The sequence below is a fragment of the Uncinocarpus reesii genome, genomic scaffold (assembly GCF_000003515.1).
Source record: "Uncinocarpus reesii 1704 scaffold_1 genomic scaffold, whole genome shotgun sequence".
Classification (NCBI taxonomy): Eukaryota; Fungi; Ascomycota; class Eurotiomycetes; order Onygenales; family Onygenaceae; genus Uncinocarpus; species Uncinocarpus reesii.
Window position 1 is genome coordinate 4770601 of NW_003052500.1, and position 27448 is coordinate 4798048.

The following is a 27448-nucleotide window of genomic DNA, read 5'->3' on the forward strand; positions in this document are numbered from 1 at the left end:
CCAGATCATCAGGGATGAAGTCGACGGATGAGAGCATATCATTCAAAGCTGCCTGCTGCGCATTCCCAGGCATCCTCCTTTCGACGTGGCTCTGTCTGTGACCGCCTCTGCAACTGTCTCTCCTTTCCTGGCGCCCATCAGAATTGAACCTCTTACTACTAAATCAGTCCAGCTTGCGCAGCCCCGCTTGCTCCTTCACACAGCACCAACCGTTGATTTTGGGCTTCCCCTGTTTCTGCTGTCCGCCTAGTTGTGCTCCAGGCTATCGAGCTTCCCGAAAACAGCTCCATTTCCCTTTTTTGACTCTGTACTATATTGACCATTTCTTGCTACTCACCATGTTTGCAAACAAGCGCCTAAGAAAGGTAAGACACCCGGCATATCTTTTTTATATCACGGCTAACCCAAACTACAGGAGCTTCTGAAGGTACCATTGCTCCGAAAAGTCAAAAGGCTGCGGCTCCCTTTTGTATTTTGCCTTGTTGTCTGACACGATGCATTTCTACAGATGCAAACATCCCTCCCACCCGGAATATCGATAGTACACGCAGACAATTTTAATGAATGGCAAATGGACATTTGTGTGTTGGACTCCAACCCTCTGTACCAAAACCAAACATACCGCCTCCGGTTCCTCTTCAGCAAGAGCTACCCCATAGGTTTGTCTCCCGACTCAGAGTCGCAAGACAACGAACGCTTGTTGACCATGTGTGACATTCCAGAGGCCCCAGAGGTCGTATTTATTTCCCTCCCGCCGTCCTCTCCCACGCCCCGCACTATCCCCATACACCCTCACATTTACAGCAACGGACTGATATGCCTTGATCTCCTTGGCTCAGCAGGCTGGACACCTGTTCAGACTGTGGAGAGCGTCTGCATGAGCATCCAGAGCATGCTCACAGGCAATACAAAGAATGAACGACCGCCGGACGATGCATCCTTTCCCCCTGGAAGACCCCCACGGCCCAGAGAACTGAATTTTCACTATCATGATAATGACGTTTGAATACTCTCTGTGCGCTCTGAATCTCGAAATTTAGAGGAATTATCCGTTTCCGTATGAATGATGAGCGTCCTGCCACCGTTCTTAGTATCATTTTCGACGGTTCTTTTGGTGATGTAATCCAAATAGCCATATCCACCACTGTTTCCTGGAGTAGAGTTTACGCTGTTGTGTTGTCATTGCTATTATCAATTATCGATTTCTTTGCAATTGGTCCGCACTGGTTAGATGTCAGTAATACCAAACGTTTTTGCTGCCCATGAGTTGTTGATACATATCTGCTGTATGCTTCTGCTCTAGAAATTAAGGTTCTGCCACTACCCTTACCATCAGCGAGGGAATAACAGCATCCAGTCTGCTTCGTGCAAATAAGTCTAAACAGCAAAAACATGCATACTGTAACAGGTAGCTAAAGAAGTTACATGCAAAACAGTGGTAATAAGGTAGCATCAAACAGCTCATCACCATTAAGCCACCGCGCCCTCGAGTGACTGGAAAACGTCTGGTTATGTACTGGAATTTTTAAAATTGATAGGAAAATATTGCTCAAGGTAGAGCACGTTATCTGTCAACTTCTCCAAACACGAGATCCATGGTACCTAAGAAAGTCAGTAAATTCATATCCACCGGTCCGGCATTTAGGGGTAAGCCTTACCAATAATAGCGACGGCATCGGCAAGAAGATGACCTCTCGAAATCTGATCAAAGCACGCAAGATGAGCGAATCCTGGTGCGCGAATCTTACATCTGTAAGGTCTTTCGCTACCATCGCTAACGACGAACACACCCATTTCGCCCTTGGGAGCTTCAATGGCGGAATACGTTTCACCAGGGGGCACGGCGTAACCCTTGGTGAAAAGCAAAAAGTGGTGAATCAAAGCTTCCATGTTTTCCTTCATGGCTGCACGAGGAGGTGGGTTGATCTTGTAGTCTTCTACTCGGACTGGGCCCGCAGGCATTTTGTTTAGGCATTGGTGGATGATGCGAAGGGACTGGCGGAATTCTTCCATACGGCAGAGATAGCGGTCATAACAGTCTCCGTTTACTCCGACAGGCACATCAAATTCGACCTGGTCGTAAGCATCATATGGCTGCGATTTACGGATATCCCACGGGATACCAGAGCCTCGAAGCATAACACCTGTGAAGCCGAAATTAAGTGCATCGGCTGCGGATACAACACCGACTCCCTGCGTTCTGGCTTTCCAAATTCTGTTATCTGTCAGAAGTTCTTCCGTCTCATCGATACGGTCACCGAATTGGGTCGCCCATTGATAGATATCATCGAGAAGGCCTAGCGGAAGATCTTGGTGGACACCTCCCGGTCTAACATATGCCGCATGCAGACGAGCGCCCGAGACTCGTTCATAAAATTCCTTGAGAGGAAAACGCCAAGGTCAGCCGAATTCAAATAATCCATATTGGATTCCCATACCATTAGTTTTTCTCGCTCCTCGAAACCCCACAAGAACGGCGTCAGCGCACCAACGTCCATAGCGTGGGAGAGGACGGACATGAGATGGTTCAGAACTCGCGTAATCTCGCCAAAGAGGGTTCTAATCCATTTTGCTCTCTCCGGGATCTCAATATTTAACAACTTCTCCACTGCCAACGAAAAGCATTGTTCGTTCGTCATCATCGAGACGTAATCCAGACGATCAAAGTATGGGAGTGCTTGCATGTATGTCTTGTATTCGATCAATTTCTCGGTTCCACGGTGCAAGAGCCCAACATGCGGATCCGCCCTAACAATCTCCTCGCCATTGAGTTCCAGAATCAATCGTAACACACCGTGAGCAGCGGGATGTTGGGGGCCGAAGTTGACTGTATAGTGGCGGATCTTTCGGTTGTGGCCGGCGTCAGATTCAAGGCCGGAAGCCTCACCAACGGCTGTTTGCTGCGGTCGGAAGCTGGGGCCAGTGGGAATTAATCTGGTTGCTTGGTAGGCGGATTCGTCATACTGTCGGAGGGCAGAGGAATTGGAGATGAATCGAGGTACGCCGACCCGGGCCGCCGTGCTTGGTATGGAACTGGCGAGACAGAGTCTTTTGGGCGCATGCCGTGCTAGAATTGTGAGTGTGGAGGACATGATTGGCAGGTAGCACTAGCACAATTCCACTGAGTGTGCCTCAAACCTCCGCGCAGTTTGAAAGAGAATCCGCAACGAGCAGAGGGAGTTTGACTGCGGCTGTCCTTCACTTCGTCGTCCAAAAGCGAACTTGAGATGTTGACTGGAAATGGCACGTGACCGGGAGCGTCAGCCAGCGATTCGAAGCGCTCTGATTGGCTGGAGCTGAGAGGCAGCTACTCCGCTTTGGGGCTAGTGCGGCTTTGGCTATCGGTCGATTTGATTGGCGGAAGATCTCGAAATCTTTCTTCTCAGCGGCGGGCGTGCAATGGATATCTCTGCTCCTCAACACAGCGTTTGCACAGAGCGGCATCAAGAGAGCTAGGAAACTATGGCGCCTCGTATTGCTTCACCCGAAGAAATCCGCAAACGAAAGGCATGCCTTGTCCTCCCCTTCCTCGATCGGTTTGGACTAGCTAACATCTGAATCCATAGATCATAGGAATCAACCCTGAAACAGTTACTCATATCTCCGCCACAGATTTTCCAGGGCATTGGCCCGGGGAAGACCATTCCTGGTCTATTAGCAAATTTAGAGAAGTAGATTTCCCCCTCCCGTTCGTTCCAGTATCGCATTTGCTAAACATTCCGCCCCATCAGAACCTTCAAGTTATCTTTCACAAAAACGACCCTCTTGAGGCGTCCTTCTCCCTAATCGGCGTCGATGCCGCCATCGCAAATGCCTTCCGCCGTATTCTTATTGCCGAAATCCCGTCCCTCGCTATCGAGTTCGTGTTCATTCACAACAATACGTCCGTGATACACGATGAAGTTCTCTCCCACCGATTAGGCCTCGTTCCGCTCAAGGGTTCGCTCGACGGTATAAACTGGATGACCTGGTTTAGAATGCCCCAAGAAGGCGAAGAAGATAGCGCCAGCGTAGCGAGTGATCACAATACCATCGTTCTCAAACTCAACGCAGAATGCACCAAGAATCCAAACGCAAGTCCCGACGAAGAAGACCCCACGGTGCTCTACAACAACGCGCACGTATACGCCAGGGATATTGTTTTCGAACCCGTCGGGCGTCAAACCACGTTTTTCTCAGGGCCAGATGGAGAGATTCAACCGTCGAACCCAGACATTTTACTGGCAAAGTTGCGGCCAGGACAAAAGATTGATATTGAGATGCATTGCATCAAGGGCATCGGACAGGATCATGCCAAATTTTCGCCGGTAGCAACAGCATCGTATCGCCTCCTTCCGGATATTCAAATAACACGTCCAATACTCGGCGATGACGCCGTTAAATTCGCCAATTGCTTCCCTCCCGGGGTCATCGGGATCGAACACGTGACGGCAGACGAAGCAGAACAGAAAGGAACTGGATATGAAGGACACAAGGGGGAAAAGAAAGCCGTTGTCGTGGATCCTTTCAAAGACACAGTGAGCAGAGAGTGCTTACGACACGAGGAGTTCAAGGATAAAGTTAAGCTCGGCCGGATCCGAGACCACTTTATCTTCAATATTGAGAGCGTGGGACAGTTTAATAGCGACCTCCTCTTCATCGAGAGCGTTAAAGTTCTACGACTTAAATGTGCACGGTTAAAGCGGAATGTGGCTGCACTGGCCGACATGACAGATATAAATCCGGTATAAAAAGGGGTTGGATATCTTTGATTGCTCTCCTGCATTTGGGCGTTTCGATTTATAAAACAAAGGGAAAGCTGCTTTCTGTTATGATAAACCCATGGAGTTTTGAGGCGGGGAATCCGTTGCTTAGGTTAACATTGTAAATTTACCGTACTTCAATAATGAAAATAAGTCGAAATCAACACTTAGATCATGCATCATGCCATTTGAACCATCAATTTCATACTCTAGGCGTCTTTGGTAATTATCTGAACGCAAGTCTGAACCGGAAATCAATAGAAAACGCAGGGTCGCTGACAGCCACCTCCTCTCCGTCGACAACAAGCTCCTTCAGCTTCCGCTTCAAATTAGGCCGGGTCTGTTCCTCCAGTTGAGGTGGGAAACGTTGGTATAGAGTTTTCTCTTCCGTCCGGAGGCTGGGAGTCTTGAGCTGCGCCTCTGCGCGTTCACCCAAGGAGTCAACAAATTCTTGCAGTGTTGCCTCGGGGCTGACGTCGACTTTTTTAGCCAAGTTGCCGCAAACAGGGCAGTCCGGCTTCTGCTCTGAAGCAAAGGTGTAGGTATAAACGCCTTCTTCACCGGCGTACATCATGTAGTTGTCCAAGAAGGGATTGCAGGACGTCGCGATTTTCAGCGCCTCGGATGTACATGCCGCGGCGATAACTGCGTTGGTGGAAGCGATGGCAGGAATGATATTCTTGACAACGCCTTGGGTCATCGAGAATGTCACTCCGAGAATAGAAAACTGTTCGGCACGTTCCAGAGCAGTTTGATATATCCACGTTACATGTTCCAGGTCGTCGCCGTCGAATTCTTCACCCTTGCGCTTCTCGCCCCAAGCAATTTGATGAGCCCATTCTATACAGTGTTGGGGCTGGCGGGGGATCGTTGCAATAGTGCATAGAGGGACAGCAGGCCGCGGTGCATGCATGTCAAGTTGGCACTCGATGCATGATGTGAGAGTTGGTAGTATAACTCTGGCCTGGCCTTTGAAGCCTATATGATGTGTCAGAGCAACAATTTATGGATAATAAGGAGGTCAAACGTACCCTCTGTGCCGCCGTCAATAAGAGGCTTCAAACTTTCCGGATTTTCAGGATCTACCATGCCCACGAGGGTAGAGTTGATCCAGCGTCGGGCTTCGATACTGTCAAGGCCGCACACAACTATCTTGAATTGCATATAATAATCTTCATCTTTGTCCTGAATCTTCCCCACATACGGGGTGATCTTTACCCCTTTTACTCGCTTTTCGACAAAGTTAGCTGCTACTTCAGCCTTTGGTTTCCCAACATCAGCCTGGCGAAAGAGGAACTGCCGATTCAAGTTGGAAATATCAATCGTATCTACTTGGACGTTGGTAACTTTTTCCAACTTGATAAGTGCCAACGGCTTACCCATATCAATCACATGAATATCTTTAAATCCCGACAGGGCCAGATTCTTGAGGATCTCACATCCTAAGCCTCCAGCACCGCTGGGGTCAAATCAGCCATCGGAGCGAGTTGACATGCATCAAAACCACTCACATTACCCTATTTCAAACATTAGTTATGAACGCACCCAAACGGTGACTAGTAGAGAGCATACAAAATCTTGGAAGATGCGAGAGCCGAAATAGTCTCGGGCCCTGGAATCCAGTCTTCGTCACTGAAGGGGCCTGGGCGCGTCAGGATCCCGTAAAGGTGCTTCCTGAGGCAAGAAGCGATGACTTCAGCTCATGGATTACAAAGTTTGCAGGCTCAAATCGTCCACATACCATCTGCCTTGATCTGAGTTGGCTTGGGGGTCTTCCTGGGAGGTCATGGCTTTTAGTATAATTGAGATTCTATCTTCCTGGACTCTATAGGGTGGGTAGAGCACAAAAGCAAATGTACAGAGTCCCTGTTGGAACGGCAAATAACCTTGTGGAATATAAGAACCTATGAGGCATCCAAAGGTGAGTCGTTCAAGAGGACATCATTTTGTAAAGAGTAGGATTTAGATTGACGACCTCTTCACTGAGCAAGCATGCAATAATTAGGAATCATGAGTTGGTTCAGTCCAAGATTCACTCCTCCGTGGGTTAGTCAGCCAACTTGTTGCCGACCCAGCAAGCTTTGAATATGGAATGTGAATACTTTTGAGTACAGCTTTTATGGAAGAGAATTAATGTCTTGCAAGTAGGCTAGACCAGTCGCCCGGAAATTGCATACGTCCTTCGATTTCGGCGGCTCCAATACAGAGTTGATACCTATCAGGTGCAACCATCTGCACGATCATCTGAGCCAACAGCCCAAAATGAGAATACAGGAGAAAATGTCGACTTAAAATATATTAATTATGTATATATGCTCGCTCAAACCAGGAATATTTTCTAAACACCAATGCTAAAGAGGCAAAACTCTCCATTGCGAAACGGATCAAGGGCAAGGAAGGGCCCTATTCTGTAATTAGCTATATTTATCGAGAAGTGACTTTATCTCTTGATCATTTAGAAGATCTGAATGCTCTTTCTTCAAGACATTGGGATCATTCTCCTCGAAGTAGAATGCCCAGTTGCTCTGCGTGTTGACTTCGGTATTATCCCGGCTGGACTGCAGCCCAACATGTTGAAGCTGTTGAGGAGCAAGAGCGTATCTCTTGAGCCCAGTTTTTTCTGCGTAGTTCTCGATCATGGTATCGGTTTGGCCCCTCTTTTCCTGCCGTAGATACTCCACAACTCCCGGTACCTGCTGTCTCGGGAATACCAAGCCCTGGGTACAGCAGCCAGACCGACCAATGTCCACGACTCCGCGAAGAGGCGCCAGAGAGTATTTTCCGGTCATGTATATAAGAGCGAGAAACGCAGGGGCACAAACCGCACTTAAAACACCTATCGTAGCATTATCTAGGTGGGAATGACAAGGGCCGACACGGCGCGCGAGGGTCAGACCGGTAAAAACAAAGAGTATGACCATGCCAAAAATGAGTGGCATGTTTCTGTATGCAAAATCGGACGATGACCAGCTCAGTGCGGTTTCGGTATAGAAGAGGCGGAGGTAGAGCCAGGGCTGTTTAGCAGGGAAGACGCGGTCAATATCGTTCAGCCCTTTCAGTGTTTTGGCTAGCCATCCGTCGGCGACGATAATATCATCTTCAAATATCGCGATGTAGGGGGCGTTCGAAGCTTCGCAGCTCTTCAAAGCATATATATAATCGCTTAATCCGCTGGGTTAGCCAGTGGGCCCTCCGCGAAAGTAGATGGGATATGATCCAAGTCAATTGTACTTACAATACCCCTTTAATATGGAAATCTCGCTCTTTCTCCCATTGTCGTAAACTCTGCAGCTGATCACTGGAGACATTATAGGTGCTCACTTCATCCGCAAGCCGTTCCACCCATTTTTGGCCCCAGCCAGGATGTCTCGTAGGTTCGGTGTCCGTGAAGAGGATGTTCAATCGAAGGGAGCGTCGTTCTCGGGGGTCCAGCCCCGCGAGGAGAGACCCGATGGAGGGATCGAAGTAGTCGTCCGAGGGCCGCCTGACCGTTACAATAGCAACGCAGAACGTAGGGTCTGAGGCACTCTTCACTGCTTCCGGCGGATCCGTCGGCGCGTTGTAGCGGGAGATAAAGTGTCGAGCTTCGCGCTCCCGATAAAGACTGTATTTGAGGTCATAGACGTGGCTGTCTCGAAAGAACGCAGAGTGCGGCTCCCTCCAGAACCGCTGTTGACAATATCCAAAGGCAATGAGCCAGAGAAACACGGAAACCAACAGAACTTTAACCGCGCGCAGGTTGTGGCTATGCCGGAGCGACAGTATGTGGGAAAGCAACCTGCCCTTCCGCATGATTTATTGATGAAGAGCCTCGTCGGTGAGAACGGAGAATGAACCAAGTTTTATCAGACGCATTGCAACCCCTGGTCAGCGACTTTGACCTTTGCGACTTCAGATGAAAAAGTGACGGGCCTGCCAAGGCGGCTTTTGAAGCAGAAATTATCGGTAGGACAGTTTATAAATATATACACTTGGCCACCTCGATCTTGCTGGAATCCCAGCTCTTTGCAGCACTCAAACCGCTTTCCATTGATTTAGAAAGCAATTGCCTCAAGATGTGCTGCTATTATGACAATAATGTGCATCTAGTCTTCTTCCGGCACGAGCCTCCCATGTTCTTCGACCTTTGATTTATTTTAACCTGGCTCATTAGCACGCCTGTCATGTTGCTTGACGATCAGCAACTTAAGCAAAACCTATCCGAATTCTAGTAGCGATCTAGCCGGGACCCATTTGACTCCACTAGAGGGCTAGAGCATTGTACATATAAGCTCCAGCGCAGAGGAATGTGTGTCTGATGTGGACTTTTTCCAACTTCAAGATCCTTATCTGAGAGGCTGTTGGCCGTGACCCTTGACACATCATTGGTGAGCAATGCAACCGACTTGACCGCAGCAAGTCTAGAGCTATATCATGATTATTGCCACGGATTGGCGGAGAGACAATCTCAAGCTAAACTCAAAGGGGATAGGTAGCCCGGAGCGGATTTACTCAACTCCGCGATAGTTAAGTTACTTAACATAACTAAGTGATGACTAAGCAATATCTCTCCGTTTTGGGCAAACGCGACTCCCAGCGATCCGTCTGGGATTTCGATTGGCACCGTTGACTGCATTGATTACTTTTCTTTTGGTCTGCGACCTATCGATGCTCGCTCGATAGACATGGTGGTGCCTTCATCATGGAGAGCCTTTTAACAGCCGTCAAGACGGTAAATATCAGAACCCACGATGAAAAGGAGAGCCTATCAAAGGCTGTGCCACCGGACACCACGCATTCCACACTTCGGGAACAACCTGTTATAGAAGGAAATAGTATCGTTGATACGCTGCAGGGGGCCCTCCGGACTCTCAGCTCCCATCCCTCGGATTCTCAGTTTCTCCAGGCCTTGAACTTCCTTGACCCTGCTCATTCCACTCAGTCCGGGTACGACGTAACGGACTTGGAGACATCTACTCTTCCCATTTTGAATAGCCTGGTTTCTGTTGCGATTAATGATCGCTGGGCCAATCTTGAAAATGAACATAGGTCGTCTCCCAAATCCAGGAGGGACAAGACCCCGTTGGCAATCGTGTTGAGATGCTTGACAAGTGTTGGCGGAATTGGGGCTTTGATTGTAAACCTTCGGACAAACATTGACCGATTTGAAACCCAACAAAGTGGCGAGAGCCTAGGCAGACAGGTAGTCCTCCGTGATACGCTGGCTGCTCTCTCATACGTTTTGAAGACTCCGGATTTTCTACTAAGGATCTATCAACGCATCGCCAAATTCTCATCCAGCCCGAAAAAGAGGCTTGCTTGGTCACAATTAATTTCATTTCTTGCCTCGGGGCGTGTATTGTCCATTGCAGCAGAATCTCTTGGGTTGGTCAAAGAAGTGGAAGTACCAGATTCAATACGGTGGATTGGAGAAGGTAAAAGCTACGCTTCTTGGCTTGGAAAATGCATCGTATCCATGGCCCTAAACCTGGATGACAATGATAGCGAAGGATGGGGCAGTCTTGCGAAATTCAGTCAACGCGCTTTAAGCCTTGGGTATCAGAGTGAGTGATCTTGGTCAAAGACAGGTTTGAAACCTCTCAACTCATCTCATACGCAGGTGCTCTCCTGGACAAGTTACTCTCGGGCCTATTGCTTCAACCCGACACTCAAGGAAAACCGTTTGGAATTTTAGTTGGCTTATTGGAGCCACCCTTTCAAAAGAGGGTTTTCGAGTCCATCTTGCATCAATTGGAAAATGAATACCTTCCAGCTACCGCGGGCGACCGTTCTACTTCACCGGAAAATTCCGAGCCCAGTGTTACCATCCGGGGTGTTTCAGCAGTGGTAGCACTGATTTTAGACCACCTACCTTCACTGTCTCTTCATCTCGTGGAACTCTTAGTTAGAGGGGGGAATATTAAAGGAATCTATATGCGCCGTGCTCTCATGGTGATATTTTCAAATCGAACCGGTACAATTCCCCATCCTCCATGCCCCCAAAATACTCTAATACATTCATTTAGAAGCCTTATGCGAGGTACTTGGGAAATCCATTGGACTATTTGGCGATGAACTGTCCATCAAACATACGCCATACTTGCTTCAAGAGGGTAAGGCGTCTCCTTGAACAGGCTTTTCATTCAATCTCGCATTCTGATCCGATTTATCTAGCCACCTGCCAAATCATTTTGCTTACCGCCGGATATTTACACCGACTTAACGCAGCTGAGCTTGTTAGCATCACGAAATCGGGCCCGTACCTTTCTGCAATCTCACATCGAATTGGAGCATCCTTACCTAGATCCCGATTTTTGGGCATGGTTGTGGGCATGGCTCTTTCAAAACTTACCGATCCTCCTGATAGAGCCATGAGGTTTCAACTGGAAGAGATGCAGGGAGAAAGTGCCTTGTGGTATATGGGTCTTACCGAAATTAGAGATCAAGTCGGTGCCCTTAGCGATTTACAGGCCTTGAAACGTGTCAGCACGCGGAAACCGAAGGCAGCGAACTCAGCAAATTTGCAAGCGTCCCAGTCACAAACTCGACTTCAGTCGAATTCCGCCGTCAATCAAACAAGAGTTATCAGCATCGAAGAGATATCCGACCACTCCGAAGGGGAGGATGATTTTCAAACCTACGAGAAACCAGATTCAGATGCGTCGGATTCGGAAGAGGATCCGACTCTAATCCAGCGTTCAAAGCCTTTAGCACCGGTGTATGTTTTTTACCCACTACCTGACCATCTATCATTGGCTAATATCACGCTTTAGATATATACGCGACCTCGTCTCTGGCCTTAGAGACAGTGAAAACGCTGAACGGTATAGCCTGGCGATCTCCACGGCACCGGGTCTCATCCGTCGCAAAGCTGCGTTTGGCACAGAAATTCTTGAAAATGCCAACGAGCTCGCTTTAAATCTAGTTTCTCTCCAAGATAAATATGACATATCGAACTTTCATGAGCGTCGGATGGAAAGCCTTATCGCCCTTATCGTCGTCCTCCCGTCCCAAATGGGACGGTGGATGGCCCACTCTCTCTTTAACGTCGACCTTTCTTTAGGTCATCGATCATCTATTCTAGTCGCACTGGGATTGGCTGCTAGAGAGCTTGCTGGGTTTGGGGATGAGGATGCAAAGGCCCTAGGACTGAGTCCACAGTCCAACCTGACATTCCCATCTAAAAAATTACCACAGCATTTAGAATCCATCTATGGCTCGCCCCAATCATCAATCGAAACCATATCAAACCGAATCTCACAAAATATCCTAGAGCCTTTGGCTCTGAATGCGGCGGACACGTTGACGGGCCCGAATATCATGAAACTCCAACCCCTATCCTCCAATGCCACGGAAGACAGACGACAAAGGGAGCTGAAATCAAAACGAAAGCAGACGACCATACCAAAAGAGATGTACACAACCCTGACAGATTCGTTTCTTATGCCGTTACTGGGAGAATTCGGTGTGATGATGTACACGATGCGGTGAGTTCGACATTGCACACTCCTTGATTTGTACCATCATGAGCCCGAATCTAACTGTGACCCTCTAGCTCCTTTGGGGACCGTAATCCATTCCTAGAACCGCATCTTATCGCTCTGTTTGTCCAAACAACCACCCTTCTCCTTTCCACCATCGGCCCTTACACTCCGAACCTTCTTTTATCCACGAGCGAAACCATTTCACTCCTCACCACCTTGCACAACTTACCTGTCGCCTTAGATCCTCTGGTCCTGCCGGCTATCCTATCCCTAATCCTTACGGTCGTGGATGTAAATGTTGCGTCTGGTAGTAATGCTGAGGAGAGCCTAGTTACGCAGTTCTCCACATCAATTCTCGAGTTGAGAGAGTGGGTGGATGGTGTGTTTGAACGGGCACCGAGAGAAGATGAACGGGTGAGGGCTTTAGCAGCAGGAATTATGGTGAAACTTGAAGAGGTTACGAGGCGATATCAAGGTCGGCTGTTGGGGTTGGATAGCAAATTCGAGTATTGAGCCGGGATTAAATGACGGTCAATACTGCCCGGATTCATTTTTGAGGAAATAGTTGTAAGTCGGTATCTATGAAGATGGCTCTACAGTCGACCTTTCCATGGCAGCCTCCATCATCCTATTTCCGTTAATAATCCCCGTCGTACAGATGATGATTTGTCTTCTTCCCGCTTCCTGTCGGGCAATGAAGCGCAACGCCGCAATTTCGGTGAACGTAATACCACCTAGGAAGAAAATAAACACTGTTTTGATTCCACCAACCCCCGCTAATGTCTGCTTCGCCCGGCTAGCTGTCTCCTCGGCCTTTTGAACAATGTTTAACGTTGATCCACGGGCACTTTTCACAATATCTTCAAATCCCAGCCACCCTGGAGATGGAGTGCCACTTGATGCAGCTGCTGCAGGCGCAGGTAAATTTTTCGTTAGGGTCAAAATGTGCGATTTTTGTAAGATACACTGGATCAAACGGATGCTTAACGGCGCATATCCGCTGTAAACGTATGCTATATCGTCAGGGTTCTGTTCATCGACTTCATCCACAATGAGTCTAAGGGCTTTGCGGAGGTAATTGTAGTTTGTTTTTAGACCTGCTCCACCGCTACCACCAGTGGGCAAAATCATGGCTGTGGCTGAAGACCGTGACTGAAGCAGCTCCATCTTTTCCAGAGCGTCGAGGGTCAGTAAATGTTGATATCCGTAGGCCTGTAGGATTTGTCTTTTGAAGTTATCGAGATCTCTAGGGCGAAGACCGCCACCGACGCACGATTCGATGCACAAAAGCCGCAAAATGGATTTTATGGGAATGTCTCGCGCAATGAGCTCCTCAATCAAGTCATGCTGAGTTGCAGCATCGGCACCCGCCGCTACGTTTTGCTGAACCTCAAGGATTCGCCGAAACACATCGGACTGAGTCTGGTGCATGATCTCTTCTGCGAGGTTGGTGTGCACCTTCAGGCTTGTATGCTCGGCCTGGTAAGCCGGGAGTTTGTTCACAAATTCCCGTAGCTCCGAAGTTGTTTTGGCACCATGCCGACTCTGGTAATCATTTTCCAGTCTCCGTGCAACTTTGTTTAAGATACCACCAACAATGGCAAAATTTGCGTCACGAAGTTGGTTGAAAAGTGGATCGGAAGAATCTACTTGGATCTTGCGTTTCAACGACTGTTTGGGAGTTGACGACGAACCAGCAGATGAAGCTTGAGATGCTTGACCTGGAGTGCCTGCACCAATTATTGTCGAGTCAATTTCAGTCTGATTATGGCTTATCCCGAAAAGCTCATCCACAAGGCCTTCATATGTCAACTGTGTCATTAACACCGTCGCAAAATCCACTTCGCGATCGAGGATGATTAAGTTTTCAATAGTAGAGCTGACCATGAGGCCTCTTCTTAACCCGTCTCCCAGATTCGAGGATTCTTCCGTATCTAGTTCCTTTCTCATGCGTAGCAATTGATCAGCGAGTTTTCTGGCGTTGTCCCCTTTTCCAACGATGCGGGGAAAGAATCCATGTCTTTTTTGAATCTCCATTAATGCTTTTGCTGAGAGGTGTATTGGATTAGGATTATGATGCTACTGCTTGTTAGGAGCGGTATGACTCGAAGCTGCGAATTACGTACTAGATAGAGATCCTTAAAAGACTCTTGAAGCTCTAGTGAAAGAAGATCGTTCTCTAGAGGAAAGAAATAAAACGGAAGCTCGGCAATGTTCACGTCTCCAATAATTCCTTCCTCCTCAAGAATTTGGTTGGAGACAAGGGTCCTCCGTGGCACCCAGAATATAGAAAATTCAAGCTCGGCTGCACCATTGTGCTGAAGTTTTCGAATTTGAGCTAAGGATAAAATGTAAGCCCATACTGATGGCCATCAAACAGTGGTGGTGTATAGAAAGAAAGCCATAGGGACGGGAAATAAAATATTACTAGAATTGATATAGGGAACTCGACTGACCACGAAGAGTGGAGAGATAAAACCACGCAGTCTACTGTTCGTCCCAAAGTAGGTAACAGGTATAGATAAAAGGTAATGAATGCCCAGTGATTTTGAACGAAGGACTACATACCAGCAACAGATTGTACGTGGCTGGGTTTTTCAGCGTGCACTAGAAATATAATATTCCGCTGAGAAGAATCGACATTCTCATTTTCGAGCAAGAATACTCGGTCCACTCCATACTCCTGAAGGACTGAAAATTTGACGAATACACCGATGGGACCGGCAAGATCCTTGCTGATTACAAGGTTCTTCTTCCCCCTTACCTAGAAAGTATGTAAGCGAAGAAATGCAATGGGATAGGCAAGAGGATAAAAAACATACAGCTTCAAGGAGGTTGAGCAGGTCCTTCTGGGATTTTTTTCTGATTTCATCGGCCTCAAGACCCGGATGAGGAGTCATTTCTAGCGATGAGCTGCATTGAAGCAGCAAAGCAACAGGTCTTCTCTCAAAGAGTAGATCCGGTGATCAAGTCTCTCCATGGATTGCAAGAAGCCATGGCTCCAGGAGTGTCAGGTCGTCGAGTGTGCGACAGAAGGTCGTTTCGAATTGGCGATGGATGTTGGATGAAGTGAAGCTCCGGCGCCGCTAGCCTAACACGGCCTAGTCCCGCTCCCCGCCACATCGCAGCACGTGACAGGGGGGCGTCTCGACTGAGCCTCAAAGGGAGACGCATCGCCAGACGGTTTGTTGTCACCAGGCACTTTGGCAGACGCTTCCAGTCCATTTGCAGTATCCTGGGGAACTACCTTGAGCTACGGCGTCTGGAAAAGTGTGTGTCTTGAATCACAGATTACCCTTATCCTACTCCGAATCCTTTGACTGAACTCCCCGCCCTGACAGCACTTCCCTGCCTAGGCACGATGAGAAAGTTAGGCTTCAGCAAAAAGAGCGAAGACGGAGACGATGAGGGCAGCAGAAGAGCACTGTTCGGCTCTAGGGTCAAAGGCCAAAAGTCCAGCACCACAGTCAAACCCATATGCCCAAGCTCCCGCGTACTCTGATCCCTATACTGAAGCAAAATCCAAGCTCTACGGTCCTCCCCAACCTCAGCCCAACGATGGTAGACCGTCCGGTGGGCTACCCAGCGGGCCGAAGCAAGGCTACGGCGGTATGAATCACCCTCCGAACTCAATGGGAAATGCAGCAAAGAATTCATATGGCGACCCAAACGGAGGTGGTTACGGCCCAGCAAAGCCAGGTGTCCAGGGAGGCTACGGGAGGGATAGATATGGAGGCGATGACAGGTCTGGTGGAGGATCCAGACCCGGAGGCTACGGCGGTCTTGGAAATTCGGATCCCAACGCCGCAGACGACAATAGAAATGCACTGTTCGGAGATGCCCGTCAGCGATTACAGGAACGGCAACAGCAGCACGATGGTCTCCCGCCGCCATACAGTGCCCATGGGGGGCAAGGTGAAAGCGGTGGCACAGGTACTACTTCTGGGGGTTATGGTGCCTATCAGGATAGGCAACTTACTGCCGAGGAGGAGGAGGAAGAAGACGTCCAAGCCATGAAACAGGAAATCCGCTTTATGAAACAGCAAGACGTGTCTTCCACTCGCAATGCCCTCCGTGTAGCTGCTGAAGCTGAAGAAACCGGCCGCAACACTCTCGCTCGCCTCGGTGCCCAAGGAGAACGAATTCACAACACAGAAAAGAATCTCGATCTCGCTGCAAACCAAAATCGTATTGCGGACGAAAAATCTCGAGAACTCAAAAAACTTAATAAAAGTATGTTTGCGATGCATGTTTCGAACCCATTCACAAGCGGAGAGCGCCGCAAAGCCCGCGATGAGGCGATTATCAATCGGCATCAGGAAGAACGGTTGCAACGTGAAGAAACGCGATTAGCTGCATTTCGCACAGAGCAGCGTTTGGGCCAAACCTTCAAGGAGATGGAGAAACAGAGCCGGCCCGGAGCGCCAAAGTCAAAAGCCAATCTTGCAGAGAGATCAAAATATCAATTTGAGCAAGATAGCGAGGACGATGAGATGGAGAATGAGATTGAGTCGAATCTTGATGCACTCCATGGCGCTGCGACGAGACTCAATGGTCTTGCGAGGGCTACTGGCAGGGAGCTCGAAGAGCAAAACGCTCGCCTGGATGTCATCATGGGCAAGGTATGTCCGCTTCTTTCCAGTGCCCTCAAAAATTCCTCCCTACTAACAACACGATCCTTCAGAGCGACTCTGTCGACGACCAGATTCATATGAACCGTTCCCGGCTGGACCGGATCCGTTAGACGCGCCGCATACTCTATTTTTCTACGAGCGGAGCAAGATTTTTGCGTTATATCTGCTTTGTTCCAAGTTCTGATTGTTCCTACCACACCCCCTACAACCAATACCCGATACTTTAGCACAAGTATCTCAGTCTAATAACCCTCCACGAACCTCATGGTCCTCTATTGTTGACTTCTCTCTATTTTCAATGGTTAATAGTTCAGATATAAAATAGAGCTATTCAAAACAACTGCTTCACAGAGAACTAATTGACTAATCACTGCGTGTGACACTTATGAGTAATGAGTAATACGGTGGTGCAAGTGTCAGTAAATTAGAACATCAACAGCATTCAAGCCCAATTCAATTATATCAAACAGCTCAAACAACCGCATTATCATTATCAGCATAATTGGATATCACTTTAAAAAAAAACACACACCCAAAGCAAAAACCGAGTATTTACGGCCAATCCTGTGGGAAATACGGAGTAAACAAGTCTCATTCCTTAAACCAAATCCAAAAGAGAAAATCCCTCATTACCCTTCCCACAGCTTCGTATACCCTACCAACTCCAGTTGACATAAGTGGGCGACATATCCCCGCTATGCCGGAATCGCGCTCAAAATTTCATCCAGCATATTATTCGCCCAGTCAATATCACCGCTCACTCCGGTCTCCTCAGGATATTGTACGTTTTCCATGCTCTGCGCGCATCCAAGGTCCAAAAAATCCAAATTGATGTCCTGAAAATTCTGGCGCGGTGGAGATAGTGAACGCTGGCGGGCAGAATGAGACTGAACAGATGTTGACCGCTGGTGCTGGCGTTGGCCTGGCCATGTCGGGCTGACTTCGTTTGGTGATGAATTTGTCGGGGATGACAGAGCTTCGGTGGCAGGCAGCACGTCGACCATGGACGCGCCATCGGCGTTGCGACTGATGTTTACTTTCGGCGATGATGATTCGGTGGCGGTCGACGGTTGTTCCAAATCTTGCTTGGAGGCTTCTGTGGTGACTTCTTGAACCCGCGCAATATTTGAGATGGTGGATGATAAAACACCCTTTACCGGCAATTCACGAACAAGAACCGGAAGGTCACTGTCCTGAGGATATCGACCCCGAGCAAGGGCATAATCAAGAGTAAGGGACATGCGCAGGTAAAAACGTGGCTGTCTAACAAACACCTCCGCCCAACCCCTTGTTTCTTGCACAGGGGCGCAATCGTCACCTACACATATTGCAGTCAGAATGACACACTCTCAAAACCATGAAGATAGACCACACGTACTTTTCATCGGTCGGATAGAAATGGACAAATTTTGAGTTTCCGCAAACTGAAGGATTTCTCGTATATATACTGCAACGTCATCCGTTCCGTCATATCGACTTCGGTACAACTGCATGATTTCCGCATAATATCGTAATCTCCGTTTTCTGGTAGCTGATTGGGACACAGATCCCGAAAGTTTGACGTCAAGGGCGATTAAAACGAGAGGCAGTGCCGTATAAGCGATCCTGGAAATATAATAAGAGCCTGCTGTGCAGAGTCGAGAGATGTTACTTACGCGCTGATGGGAAGATGGCGTGCAACACCGTGCGCCAACAACCGTTTGACACACTTTGTTATTCCTAACGCTGCGCTCTCCAGTTCGTCCTTGATAGTTTCAAGCCGTTTTTCATAGGAACCGGATATGAGCTCAGGATTGGCCTCAACCACCAAAGTTTCATAATGGCATAATGCCACGCGGGCAGAACTAGATCATGGTTATAAGGCGATATTCCAATTCAGAACTGGGGTTAGGACGCCATACTGATAGTACATATAGGTCAATTCCGAGTAGAGAATAACCGATTCGTGTACATTATTCGATCCAGAGAAGGGGTTGAATGCTACTTTTGCATCATTTGCCCATTCTGCCAAGTCCTCTCTGAACTTCACAATATCGGCCATACTCTTCTCAAGGTCTGTTTTAGCCATTGGTCGTGGCTGCGTGAAACCGTTAGCTGAATAGACGGTTGTCACCACCCCTGTGAGAACCATTGCAAGTTGACACTGAAGATTGAGGACTCTCGTCAAGTGGCGTTTAGTTTCAACGTTGTAAACTTCGGAGCAATATATCTCCTCCTGCATGTCGTCTTCATTCATATAATCCAAAGACAAGTCGAAATTCGGGCGACTGATCTGGAGATGGCGCCGCAGGCCTAGGGGCAAGATTCTGTCTCTTAGCAAGATAGACCACCAGAGCCTTTTCTTTGTATTGCGAAGCGGATCATTATGGTCGAGCTTATGGTAATTGTGTGCTTCCAAAAGCAATGCGTTTTGAATCGCACTTGTGAGCCACAAACTGCCAGCATGGAGGTTTACCGAGGAGCTCTGGTAAGTGAGCAGCACAGAACCTTGGGCTTTAGATAATATATTATGCTCAGCATTCAGATCGTAAAGCAGCTACCTCAGAAGTCCGTGTCAGCCAGGTATAAAACTATATTCTGATTATTGTGGGTAGATAACCCACCTTTGCGCGGCTGTATAATAAATTTCGAGCCGTTCGCGTATCGGGAAACCCAGCCGCATTGATGATGCGAAAGGGAACAAACTACCTACCGTTAGCTAACCAGGGTGTCAAATGGAAGAAAAAAGGGACATACCGCGCAACTTGCAAATAGCATTGCTTGAAAGACAAACAACGACATTGTACGAGGCTTCCCGGAGTGCCCGGGCCGGTTGTAGTACGACCGCCAAAAATCTCCCTCATGAATAACCGGGAGACATGGATGGACGTGCAAAAAATATTGCCGGACAAACTCGTCGAGAATCGGACCCGCAGGCACATGTAGACACCCCTTCAATTCTAGATACTTGACATCCTCCGCTGGTAAGCTTGGCAGGTCGCTCAGTTCCAGGAACCGATAGAATGAAAAAACCACATTTGAATTGTGTCGCGGAGACTCGGTGGTTTGAAGGCCGAATTTTGGGATCTGAGCTTCTAATGCGGTGAAGGTGTCGAATGGAATTTCTCCTAGTGGGGGAGCATAAGCAAAGGGCTCAATTGGGAGGGAAGATGAACCCTTCTTCATTGTCATCAACTAGAATTGCTAGGAGAAACATACTCTCATCCCATAGATGTGGATAAAACCGATCCTGCAGTACTTGGTCTGTGTATTGGGGTATCTCTGGAATTGGAATCATTTCTTCGACAGTTCGCAACACGGCCTGATTCGGCTTGTGGACAAGGGCATTTGATGCAGCAGTGTCCGCTGCTGGAGGGATCTTCACTCCACGCCTGGGAGACATAAGCTGTCAGTTTCAAGGAACCTCGGGCACCAGACGCACAGCTCACCCTCTACTTGAACTCGCACGAATAGCACATTCATGGCCATCCAGCCGACAGTTGGTACACGGACTCCCATGGATTGAGACATCACAACGGACCTTCCGTTCATGGCACCATATGCACGCCATCCGCGCACGCTTTCGCGGCCGCTGCGCAGGATCCATCTTAGGAAACCGTTGGTTAGAAGAAGATTGGCTCACAGCCTGGGTTTGGTGGCCTTGCGGCTTTTCTTGTTGGGACTTTTGACTGAGCATGGTTATGTCCGACTGCATGTGTAGTTGGAAGTAAGTAGAGGTCAAGAGGGGACGGGTTGAAATAGAAAGCAGAAACAAGGGCAGAGCACAGGTATGCCTAGGCTTCAAGCCAGCGGCTTTGGGTGGGGAGCTACTGACATGATGCGCTGAAAGGCCGATATTAGCTTTCAAGACGTCGAAATCACGCTCGCGAAATCTCGAGCTCGACAATCTAGCCACCGATTTATCCAGGGCTCGAGAACGAAAGCTGTTCGCACTTCTCATGGATATCGAAAACAAGATCAACCACATGGCGGTGGCGACAAGCGTTTATCGTCAGACACATCTCTCTCCCGTCTCAACTCTTCAAAGCACACCATTCGGCTGTCTCCAAGGTCTGGCCTCCCGGCTGTCGGTATTTAGGACATCCGGAAACATTAACTCGCGAGGCATGAAGCTTAGGCTCCGTGCCAAGTCAAATTTATGAGCCAGTGCATTTGGCCCGTTGACAAAGTGGCTTGACCGGCATAGAAAGGAGCCATATGAATGGTAGACCAATCTTCCTCTTCCGCTCTGCCATCTTCCAAACATACAGATTCTGCAACTTGTTCGGCATCAGAAACTCGGAAAATCCCGAGTCCAAGGGCGCCAAGACCACGAAAATGCCGTAGCCAATGAAAGACGAGCATTCCAGTGCCAAGCTGTTTCCCCGCGTTTCGGAACCGCAGGAATAAAACTCCGTTCATCCCGGTGGTTTATGTAATCTCGAAAGTTGTCATCAACGGTCGGAATACAAACTTCGTCTCGTCGACTGGACTGACGGGACACTTGGGCTCGCAGAGAGTCGGATTATGATGGGTTAAACCTTGTGATATGATTTCGTTCCCGTTGCTGACCGCTCGAAACCGTAGGAGCCAATCTTTTATACGCAAGTACTGGCCATACTCCCCTACAACGTTCAAAGCGACCTTCTCGCACGATCGGCTTTTGAGTCGGCATCGCTACGTCGTACTCCGTGGTTGCCACGAGCGGCATCACATGCATTCCAAATCCTGCATGTCTGGCGTACTCGAAGTAACCATCACACCCCGAATTCACAGTTTGGGGAATAGGTATCGCACCGACAGTGGGCTCAACCGCAAACCTTTGAGAAATGGAATTGACCACGAGATGAAAAACGGGTAGGGGGTTGACACCGGGGTGTCTCTATTGCAGCAGGAGATCAGTAGCAAGGGGCAGGACACGTGGGCGGCAAATTTAAGCCATACTGTAAAGCAGCGTCTTCGGGGGATAATAGGTATCGGGTGTCACGTACCTACCAATCCAGCCAGCTACTAGCACTGGATGTTGCAATCCTTTGGGCGTTCGACAATACCGATTGTTCTACCACGAATAGCTTGTTAGTACTAATCGATGGCGACCATTTCTCAGGAGACTGGTTGCCGGTAAACTTCCCAGAAGTCAACCACTTCTAAGTTCTCAGGGACCGAAAAAGAATTCTCAACTCACCAACGACCAGCATTCCCTCACAAATCGAGAAAAGCAAACAATCACGAGTAGATTAGGTACCAAAAAGGGCCCAAACGGCATGGGCCTACCCAAATCCTACGGAAAGGCCGAAAAAAATGAACTCCAAGAAACGCAGCGTTTATCAGCATTTTCTTGAATTTCGCATTCTCTGCCGACATCACCCATGTAGCCTTCTTTTGCCCCCCCCCTCTATATGCACGCCGCCGTGGGGAAGCAGCATTGATAAAAAGCCGCATACAGCAGCAGCGCGGCGAAAACAAGACAGAAGTTAGGGTTGCTTGCAGGGCCACCTCCTATGGCAACCGGGGTGCGGATAACCTGCACGGCCAAACCACCAAGTCCCTTGAAGGAGGGTGGGACCAAAGCGCATATTCTCAAAAAATTACTTGACTTCTTGCAGGGCAAAAGGCGAAAAAGAGAAGACCCGCGTGGTCTGCCGGGCCCTTTGCCTGCATGCATTGACAATTGTTCAACGTTTTCCCAAAAGAAGAAGAAAGGATTTCATCAGCAGGGATGGGGTTACATGCCATCATGTCCCTCAAGAAGGATCTCGATCACTGATCAGAACTGTCCTACACCCCGCATGGCTAACTAATTAAGAGAATGCGTGTGTATGTATGTTTGTGTTCCCACATGCTACAGTAGCTTCTGTGGGATCCATTAACATTTTGTATGTAACTTGCAGCACGAAAGCAAACAAAAATTAAAAGATTAAAAATGATGGAATGTCAACACCATTACTCCGTACAAACGGAAGCAGAAGAGAAAAGAAAAAAAAATGCTTGGATAAGCAAACTCGTTTTTTTTTGTTTTCCTCGTGTTGATTCACGGGAACAGGGTGTCCAAAGGAGCAGCATTCTCGATTGTTTTCCGAGAGATGGCTCGGCGCGCTCGATCTCGGAAACACACACATGATTGACGAGAGAGAACGCAGGTACCGGCCAGGGTGCGTAACATTAATAGCAGGGGCCACAGACAAACCAGGTGCTTTTACGCGAATACACGACGTTGATGACGCAAGGAGGAAGAGGCGAAAATATTTCTTTCCGATGGGGAGAAAAGAAAAAAGAGGCGACTTGAACACACCCCCCCACGGTCTGTCATGGATACCAAACAATGGGACGAAGACTGTATCCAAAAAAGCATCTCTGTATTGCTCCAAAATATGCCTACCAAGTATACCAATCCTAAATTGAAAACAGCAAACTTATTCACAAACACGCAACAGAAAATAACAATCCAAGATCGCGCAGTTGATATACGAATCCCCACCCCCAAAAAAACGAGGTAGTCCCAGCGCCGAGGTATCCGGCAACCAATCCGTCCAGAAAATGAAAGCAACAGAATCGAAAAGAAAATGAACCCAGGAAAACACCCAAGCAAGCGCGAGATGCTGTATGGCACGTGAACAAAAAGCGATGGACCCTGATCTAGCGAGGGGGGGTATATAAGCATATAAAAAGAGTCAATGGTATATCATCAACGAAAACACAAATGGGTCATCAATGCCGATCCATAGAGTGGACAGGAAAGGAAAGCGTTGCACTCTATCTGAGACAGGAGAGGGAAAGTAGTTGGTGTATAGAATGATTCTGCTTTTGATCCAGTGCCGCCTGGTTCCCGTTGCCCTATATACCTCCATAGGATAAGGAATAAGAAAGAAAAAGGGAAAAGGAAAAAAAAACTTTGCAATATCTCGACATCGGGTATCAGATGTAATGCAATCTTAAATCACTGCTCAGGTTGGGTATATAAAAGGATTAAAAACGGGCGGAAGAAAAAGACAGGGAAAAACGGCTATGGTACAAGGTATTAGTGACATAAAAGTCGAGAATCGAAAAAGGTAATCCGGTAGACCGTTATCGCAGCGCAGCATCGTAAAAGGCGGGGTGTGAAATAGGACGGATCAAAAAGTGCTATACACGAAAGCCTTCTATTTATGATCAAGCGTGAGTTGTTGGAGGACCGGCTAAGCGTCCTCTTCTGGGGAGCCCGAATCCTTGTCGTTCTTGTGCACTTTCTTGTGGCGTCGCAGATTGGATACAACTGAAAAGTGTCGTCCGCAACCTTCGACTTCACAGGCATATGCTATTCGTCCAATGTTAGAATTGTTGAAACAACCAGGACTTGCGATTGTTTTGAAGGAACTTACGCTTTTCACCTGTGTGACTGTACATGTGTGTTTGTAAAGAAGACGGACGAGTGAATCGCTTATCGCAGACTTTGCATCTGTGCTTCTTTTGCGTGTTCGATGGCACTTTGGAGCTGAATTGTCCCATCATAGACTGTGGGGGAAGAGCACCCGCCAAAAGGCCAGACGGTCGCGGGAGTGTTCTCGATAAGCCGTCATATGAATCTGAAGTGGTTGAACTGTAGTCCGTGACAGACGAGTCTACGGAAACAGACGCACTGTAGTACGGATAGTTACCTGCTGACGAAATAGAGGAAGCGGATGAATGTGTCGATGGAAAGCCGTACGATTCTACGGACCCTCGCGAGCTTCGAGTACCGTAGATAGCACGAGGTGTCAGGTCTTGACTCAGAGCAACCATGCCACGGCTTGCATCTAGAGCATCGCTAAAAGTCACTTGCGGCGGTTGTGTCGCATGAGGTGACGCCTCGGTCCTATTTAAGTGCGCATGAGCTCAAGTCCTCGTCTCGTTGACAGAGATAAAAATCCATTTTGGAAAATACTGACCCTTGAACCGTTCGTACCTCCAGATGCGATGCGTGGTGTGGTGGCTGGTGCTGATGATGGTGCTGCTGCTGCTGTTGCTGCTGCTGATGCAAATGTAATGACTGCGCATACTCCAACGACGAATAATTCGCCGGCGTAAACGAAGTCATTTGCGGTGCACTCGTACAGGGCTGTGTCTGCTCAAAGGTTGTCCGTGGAAGCTCCGGAGGTAATACAACGAGGTCGGAAGTCCCATAACCCACACTGTTGTAGTTCCCGTTGGGGACCATGGCCGGTGCAGGGACTTGCCCGTTTGAGTAAGACACGGGAATTGTGGGCGGCCTCGATACATCCTCTCGCTTGATGCCCACCGGGTTGCCCGCTACCGTCGGCTGGTAGACGGAGCTCTGTGGGTGCGAAGCGCTGTGGGTGGGCCATGCCTCGCCAAAGTGTGGCGGATTGGCGCGACTGTGGTTGTGATAGACGCTGTCGTAGCTGAGCGCGCCGTATTGGCGACTTCCACTCTCCATAACCATCGTCATCGAGAAAGACGGTGTGGATAAAAGGTCACACGTTCTTTTAGGCTTTGAATGCGCGCGGGGAATTCCAGCAAGCGATTGATGCTGGGGACTGCACTGTCTTCCTGGTACAAGAGCAAAATACAAAAAACACAAAAAGGCAGGCCAATAGCTCAATGTGTGACGACGATCGGATCGACCAACACTGCTGCTTCCGCGAACTTGACGTGTCTTTTGAAGTGAACTGTGCGTGTTCCGCCGCCCATGTACTCCCACGGCTGCTCCTCTTGTCTCTTTTGCTCGCTCTTTTCGCGTTTCCAGAGTACAATGCCCACTGCCTTAGGAAGAAGATATCAAGGCGCAAGAACAAACACGAGTCAAGAGCCTGCGCGCAGACGGGCTGAGAAACACACAAGAGGTTGAAAGAGAGTACCTGCTGAGCTGGAATGATGTGTTGATGATGAGCAGATCGGCGAAGATTGACGAAGGGGGAAGATCGGGAGTGGTATGTTGACTGTTTATCAGGCACACGGGAATGGCTCAATATACAAGCAGGTGTTTCAAGTGATGATTTGAGGGAAGGGCGAAGGGCATTATAATTATTAGTAGTACTTCTGTATCGAAGGGGCGGGCTGAGCCGAATGTTTTATGTATGGGATGGGACCCGGGGGTGTGAGAGTGTGGGAGGCAAAGGAGACCCAGAAGCTGGGAACCAGGAAGAACAGGAACAAAACACGGCAAGTCAGCAGCAGCAGCAGAAAGGGAGAAGAAAAAAAAATAAAGATGCAACGTCTATTTAGACTGAAGTCAATCGTGGAAGGGGAGTGAGGAGGGGACGGAGGAGAAGAGGAAAGGCACACGATTCATGGGATTCGTTTGGATGTAATAATAAGGACATACCGCTGCGACTTGAAGGGTGGAGTCCAGAGGTTTGATGGAGACCAGTTTTTTTGGAGGAGCAGAGGATTTCGGCGGTTTGGCTGGTACAAGGTACAGGTACGCTTTGCCCTGCTGGAGCGCAGGATGGATACAGCCTTGTTACAGGCCGTCACCGCTCCGTATGGTAAGTTACGTGTTCGGTATGTTACATCTCTCAGTGACTTTTCTGCTTGGACCTGGTACACCTCCCTTTGTTTTGAGACTGCCCCAGAGCTGCCGGGGTTGCGAAGACCGCAAAGTCTCATTCTGTGACTCCACACTCTTGGAAGAGGGCACATTCAACCCATACCCATACCAGCAGGGAACTGAGCAACGGGGGAGGGGGAGGGAAACAGAGCAAAAACACTCGACTCATGTGGTTGCTGGACAAAGTAAATTTTGGTACCAGCCTTTATTTTTCTCAGAAATACACTGTCGATACCTCACACGCAAGGTTCCGACCAAGAAGTGGTGATGATCCTCAGTGGGCAAAACTCTTTTTTTTCCTTTTTTTTCTCTTGTCCCTTTGCTTTGGGGAAAAAGGGGGAATTCTTTCTTTCACTCCCTGCAAAATTCCTCCCTCTGCTTTTCCGCTCGTCTTCACGGCGCTAGCTGACAAGAGGATGTGTCGAGGGCGCATCGTTAGCGCCCACAGAGCCGACAGGGGTACCTTCGTTAGACTTTCGATTTCTCAGAAAGGCTGTGGGGCCACTATCCCAATCACCTGCATTGATGCCCCCCCAAGAATGGCATAGTGCATATAAAATGGATTTCGTCCCAGGATTTCTCGGAGCTTCTTTGGGGATGAAGACGACGACGATTTGGGATGGAGCCCCTAAATTATATTTCTATTCTCTGGGAGCCATGGTTCCTGCAGTGGAGGGCATTGAGAGAGTTTTTTTTCTGGGGAAGTCTCCAGATCCCAAACCACTCAAGTTCCCTAATCGCTCTCTTCGTCCAGGCCGTTCGCACTTCAGAGCAGACGTTCGAAGCTCCGGTTAAAAGAAAAGAAGAGTAAGAAAAAATAGGTCCAATTCCATCACAGGTCGTCAACTTTCCTCGCCTCTTCACCCCCGCCACTACTGTGTAACGAACACTGTCGGACGCAGGGGATCTCTTTCTCAGATGCACAAGATCCATTGACTATTGGTTTGATACGCTCCAAGCGAATAAGAAAAAAAAAAAAAAGAAATAGGGAAGAAATCCGAGTCTCAGCCAACAACAACCAACAGCCATTTATCGATCATACGGAGCTCCTACTGGCGTGGGTGACGGCGTGAACGGGCTGGTGGGCTGGACATCAACAGACAT

General features: G+C 48.6%; 12 protein-coding genes across 12 annotated transcripts; 6 read left to right on the top strand and 6 right to left on the bottom strand.

Moving 5' to 3' along the window:
- Positions 1 to 338: 338 nt before the first annotated feature.
- UREG_01831 (uncharacterized protein) lies at positions 339 to 1006 on the top strand (the record flags this gene model as incomplete). Its single annotated transcript, XM_002542269.1, has 2 exons — positions 339 to 365; positions 509 to 1006. The coding sequence occupies 2 exons, from the start codon at positions 339 to 341 to the stop codon at positions 1004 to 1006; spliced, it is 525 nt and encodes a 174-aa protein (XP_002542315.1).
- Positions 1007 to 1564: 558 nt separating this feature from the next.
- UREG_01832 (NADH dehydrogenase (quinone), D subunit) lies at positions 1565 to 3092 on the bottom strand (the record flags this gene model as incomplete). The annotated part of the gene is made up of 3 exons (XM_002542270.1): positions 1565 to 1602; positions 1659 to 2379; positions 2439 to 3092. 3 exons carry the CDS (start codon positions 3090 to 3092, stop codon positions 1565 to 1567), a joined length of 1413 nt encoding a protein of 470 aa, XP_002542316.1.
- Positions 3093 to 3462: 370 nt separating this feature from the next.
- UREG_01833 (DNA-directed RNA polymerases I and III 40 kDa polypeptide) lies at positions 3463 to 4730 on the top strand (the record flags this gene model as incomplete). The annotated part of the gene is made up of 2 exons (XM_002542271.1): positions 3463 to 3536; positions 3668 to 4730. 2 exons carry the CDS (start codon positions 3463 to 3465, stop codon positions 4728 to 4730), a joined length of 1137 nt encoding a protein of 378 aa, XP_002542317.1.
- A 238-nt stretch (positions 4731 to 4968) lies between these two features.
- On the bottom strand, positions 4969 to 6530 carry UREG_01834 (uncharacterized protein; the record flags this gene model as incomplete). The annotated part of the gene is made up of 4 exons (XM_002542272.1): positions 4969 to 5720; positions 5774 to 6201; positions 6315 to 6416; positions 6484 to 6530. The coding sequence occupies 4 exons, from the start codon at positions 6528 to 6530 to the stop codon at positions 4969 to 4971; spliced, it is 1329 nt and encodes a 442-aa protein (XP_002542318.1).
- A 626-nt stretch (positions 6531 to 7156) lies between these two features.
- UREG_01835 (uncharacterized protein) lies at positions 7157 to 8534 on the bottom strand (the record flags this gene model as incomplete). The annotated part of the gene is made up of 2 exons (XM_002542273.1): positions 7157 to 7913; positions 7978 to 8534. 2 exons carry the CDS (start codon positions 8532 to 8534, stop codon positions 7157 to 7159), a joined length of 1314 nt encoding a protein of 437 aa, XP_002542319.1.
- Positions 8535 to 9423: 889 nt separating this feature from the next.
- Positions 9424 to 10293, top strand: UREG_01836 (uncharacterized protein; the record flags this gene model as incomplete). The annotated part of the gene is made up of 1 exon (XM_002542274.1): positions 9424 to 10293. The coding sequence occupies one exon, from the start codon at positions 9424 to 9426 to the stop codon at positions 10291 to 10293; it is 870 nt and encodes a 289-aa protein (XP_002542320.1).
- A 760-nt stretch (positions 10294 to 11053) lies between these two features.
- On the top strand, positions 11054 to 12212 carry UREG_01837 (uncharacterized protein; the record flags this gene model as incomplete). The annotated part of the gene is made up of 2 exons (XM_002542275.1): positions 11054 to 11439; positions 11495 to 12212. The coding sequence occupies 2 exons, from the start codon at positions 11054 to 11056 to the stop codon at positions 12210 to 12212; spliced, it is 1104 nt and encodes a 367-aa protein (XP_002542321.1).
- A 572-nt stretch (positions 12213 to 12784) lies between these two features.
- Positions 12785 to 15105, bottom strand: UREG_01838 (uncharacterized protein; the record flags this gene model as incomplete). The annotated part of the gene is made up of 4 exons (XM_002542276.1): positions 12785 to 14146; positions 14332 to 14543; positions 14774 to 14969; positions 15028 to 15105. The coding sequence occupies 4 exons, from the start codon at positions 15103 to 15105 to the stop codon at positions 12785 to 12787; spliced, it is 1848 nt and encodes a 615-aa protein (XP_002542322.1).
- Positions 15106 to 15609: 504 nt separating this feature from the next.
- On the top strand, positions 15610 to 16949 carry UREG_01839 (uncharacterized protein; the record flags this gene model as incomplete). Its single annotated transcript, XM_002542277.1, has 2 exons — positions 15610 to 16827; positions 16890 to 16949. The coding sequence occupies 2 exons, from the start codon at positions 15610 to 15612 to the stop codon at positions 16947 to 16949; spliced, it is 1278 nt and encodes a 425-aa protein (XP_002542323.1).
- Positions 16950 to 17534: 585 nt separating this feature from the next.
- On the bottom strand, positions 17535 to 19620 carry UREG_01840 (uncharacterized protein; the record flags this gene model as incomplete). Its single annotated transcript, XM_002542278.1, has 5 exons — positions 17535 to 18157; positions 18218 to 18444; positions 18495 to 18683; positions 18741 to 19375; positions 19576 to 19620. The coding sequence occupies 5 exons, from the start codon at positions 19618 to 19620 to the stop codon at positions 17535 to 17537; spliced, it is 1719 nt and encodes a 572-aa protein (XP_002542324.1).
- An 893-nt stretch (positions 19621 to 20513) lies between these two features.
- On the top strand, positions 20514 to 20981 carry UREG_01841 (uncharacterized protein; the record flags this gene model as incomplete). The annotated part of the gene is made up of 2 exons (XM_002542279.1): positions 20514 to 20545; positions 20669 to 20981. The coding sequence occupies 2 exons, from the start codon at positions 20514 to 20516 to the stop codon at positions 20979 to 20981; spliced, it is 345 nt and encodes a 114-aa protein (XP_002542325.1).
- A 3012-nt stretch (positions 20982 to 23993) lies between these two features.
- UREG_01842 (uncharacterized protein) lies at positions 23994 to 25237 on the bottom strand (the record flags this gene model as incomplete). The annotated part of the gene is made up of 3 exons (XM_002542280.1): positions 23994 to 24112; positions 24177 to 24649; positions 24723 to 25237. The coding sequence occupies 3 exons, from the start codon at positions 25235 to 25237 to the stop codon at positions 23994 to 23996; spliced, it is 1107 nt and encodes a 368-aa protein (XP_002542326.1).
- Positions 25238 to 27448: the final 2211 nt, after the last annotated feature.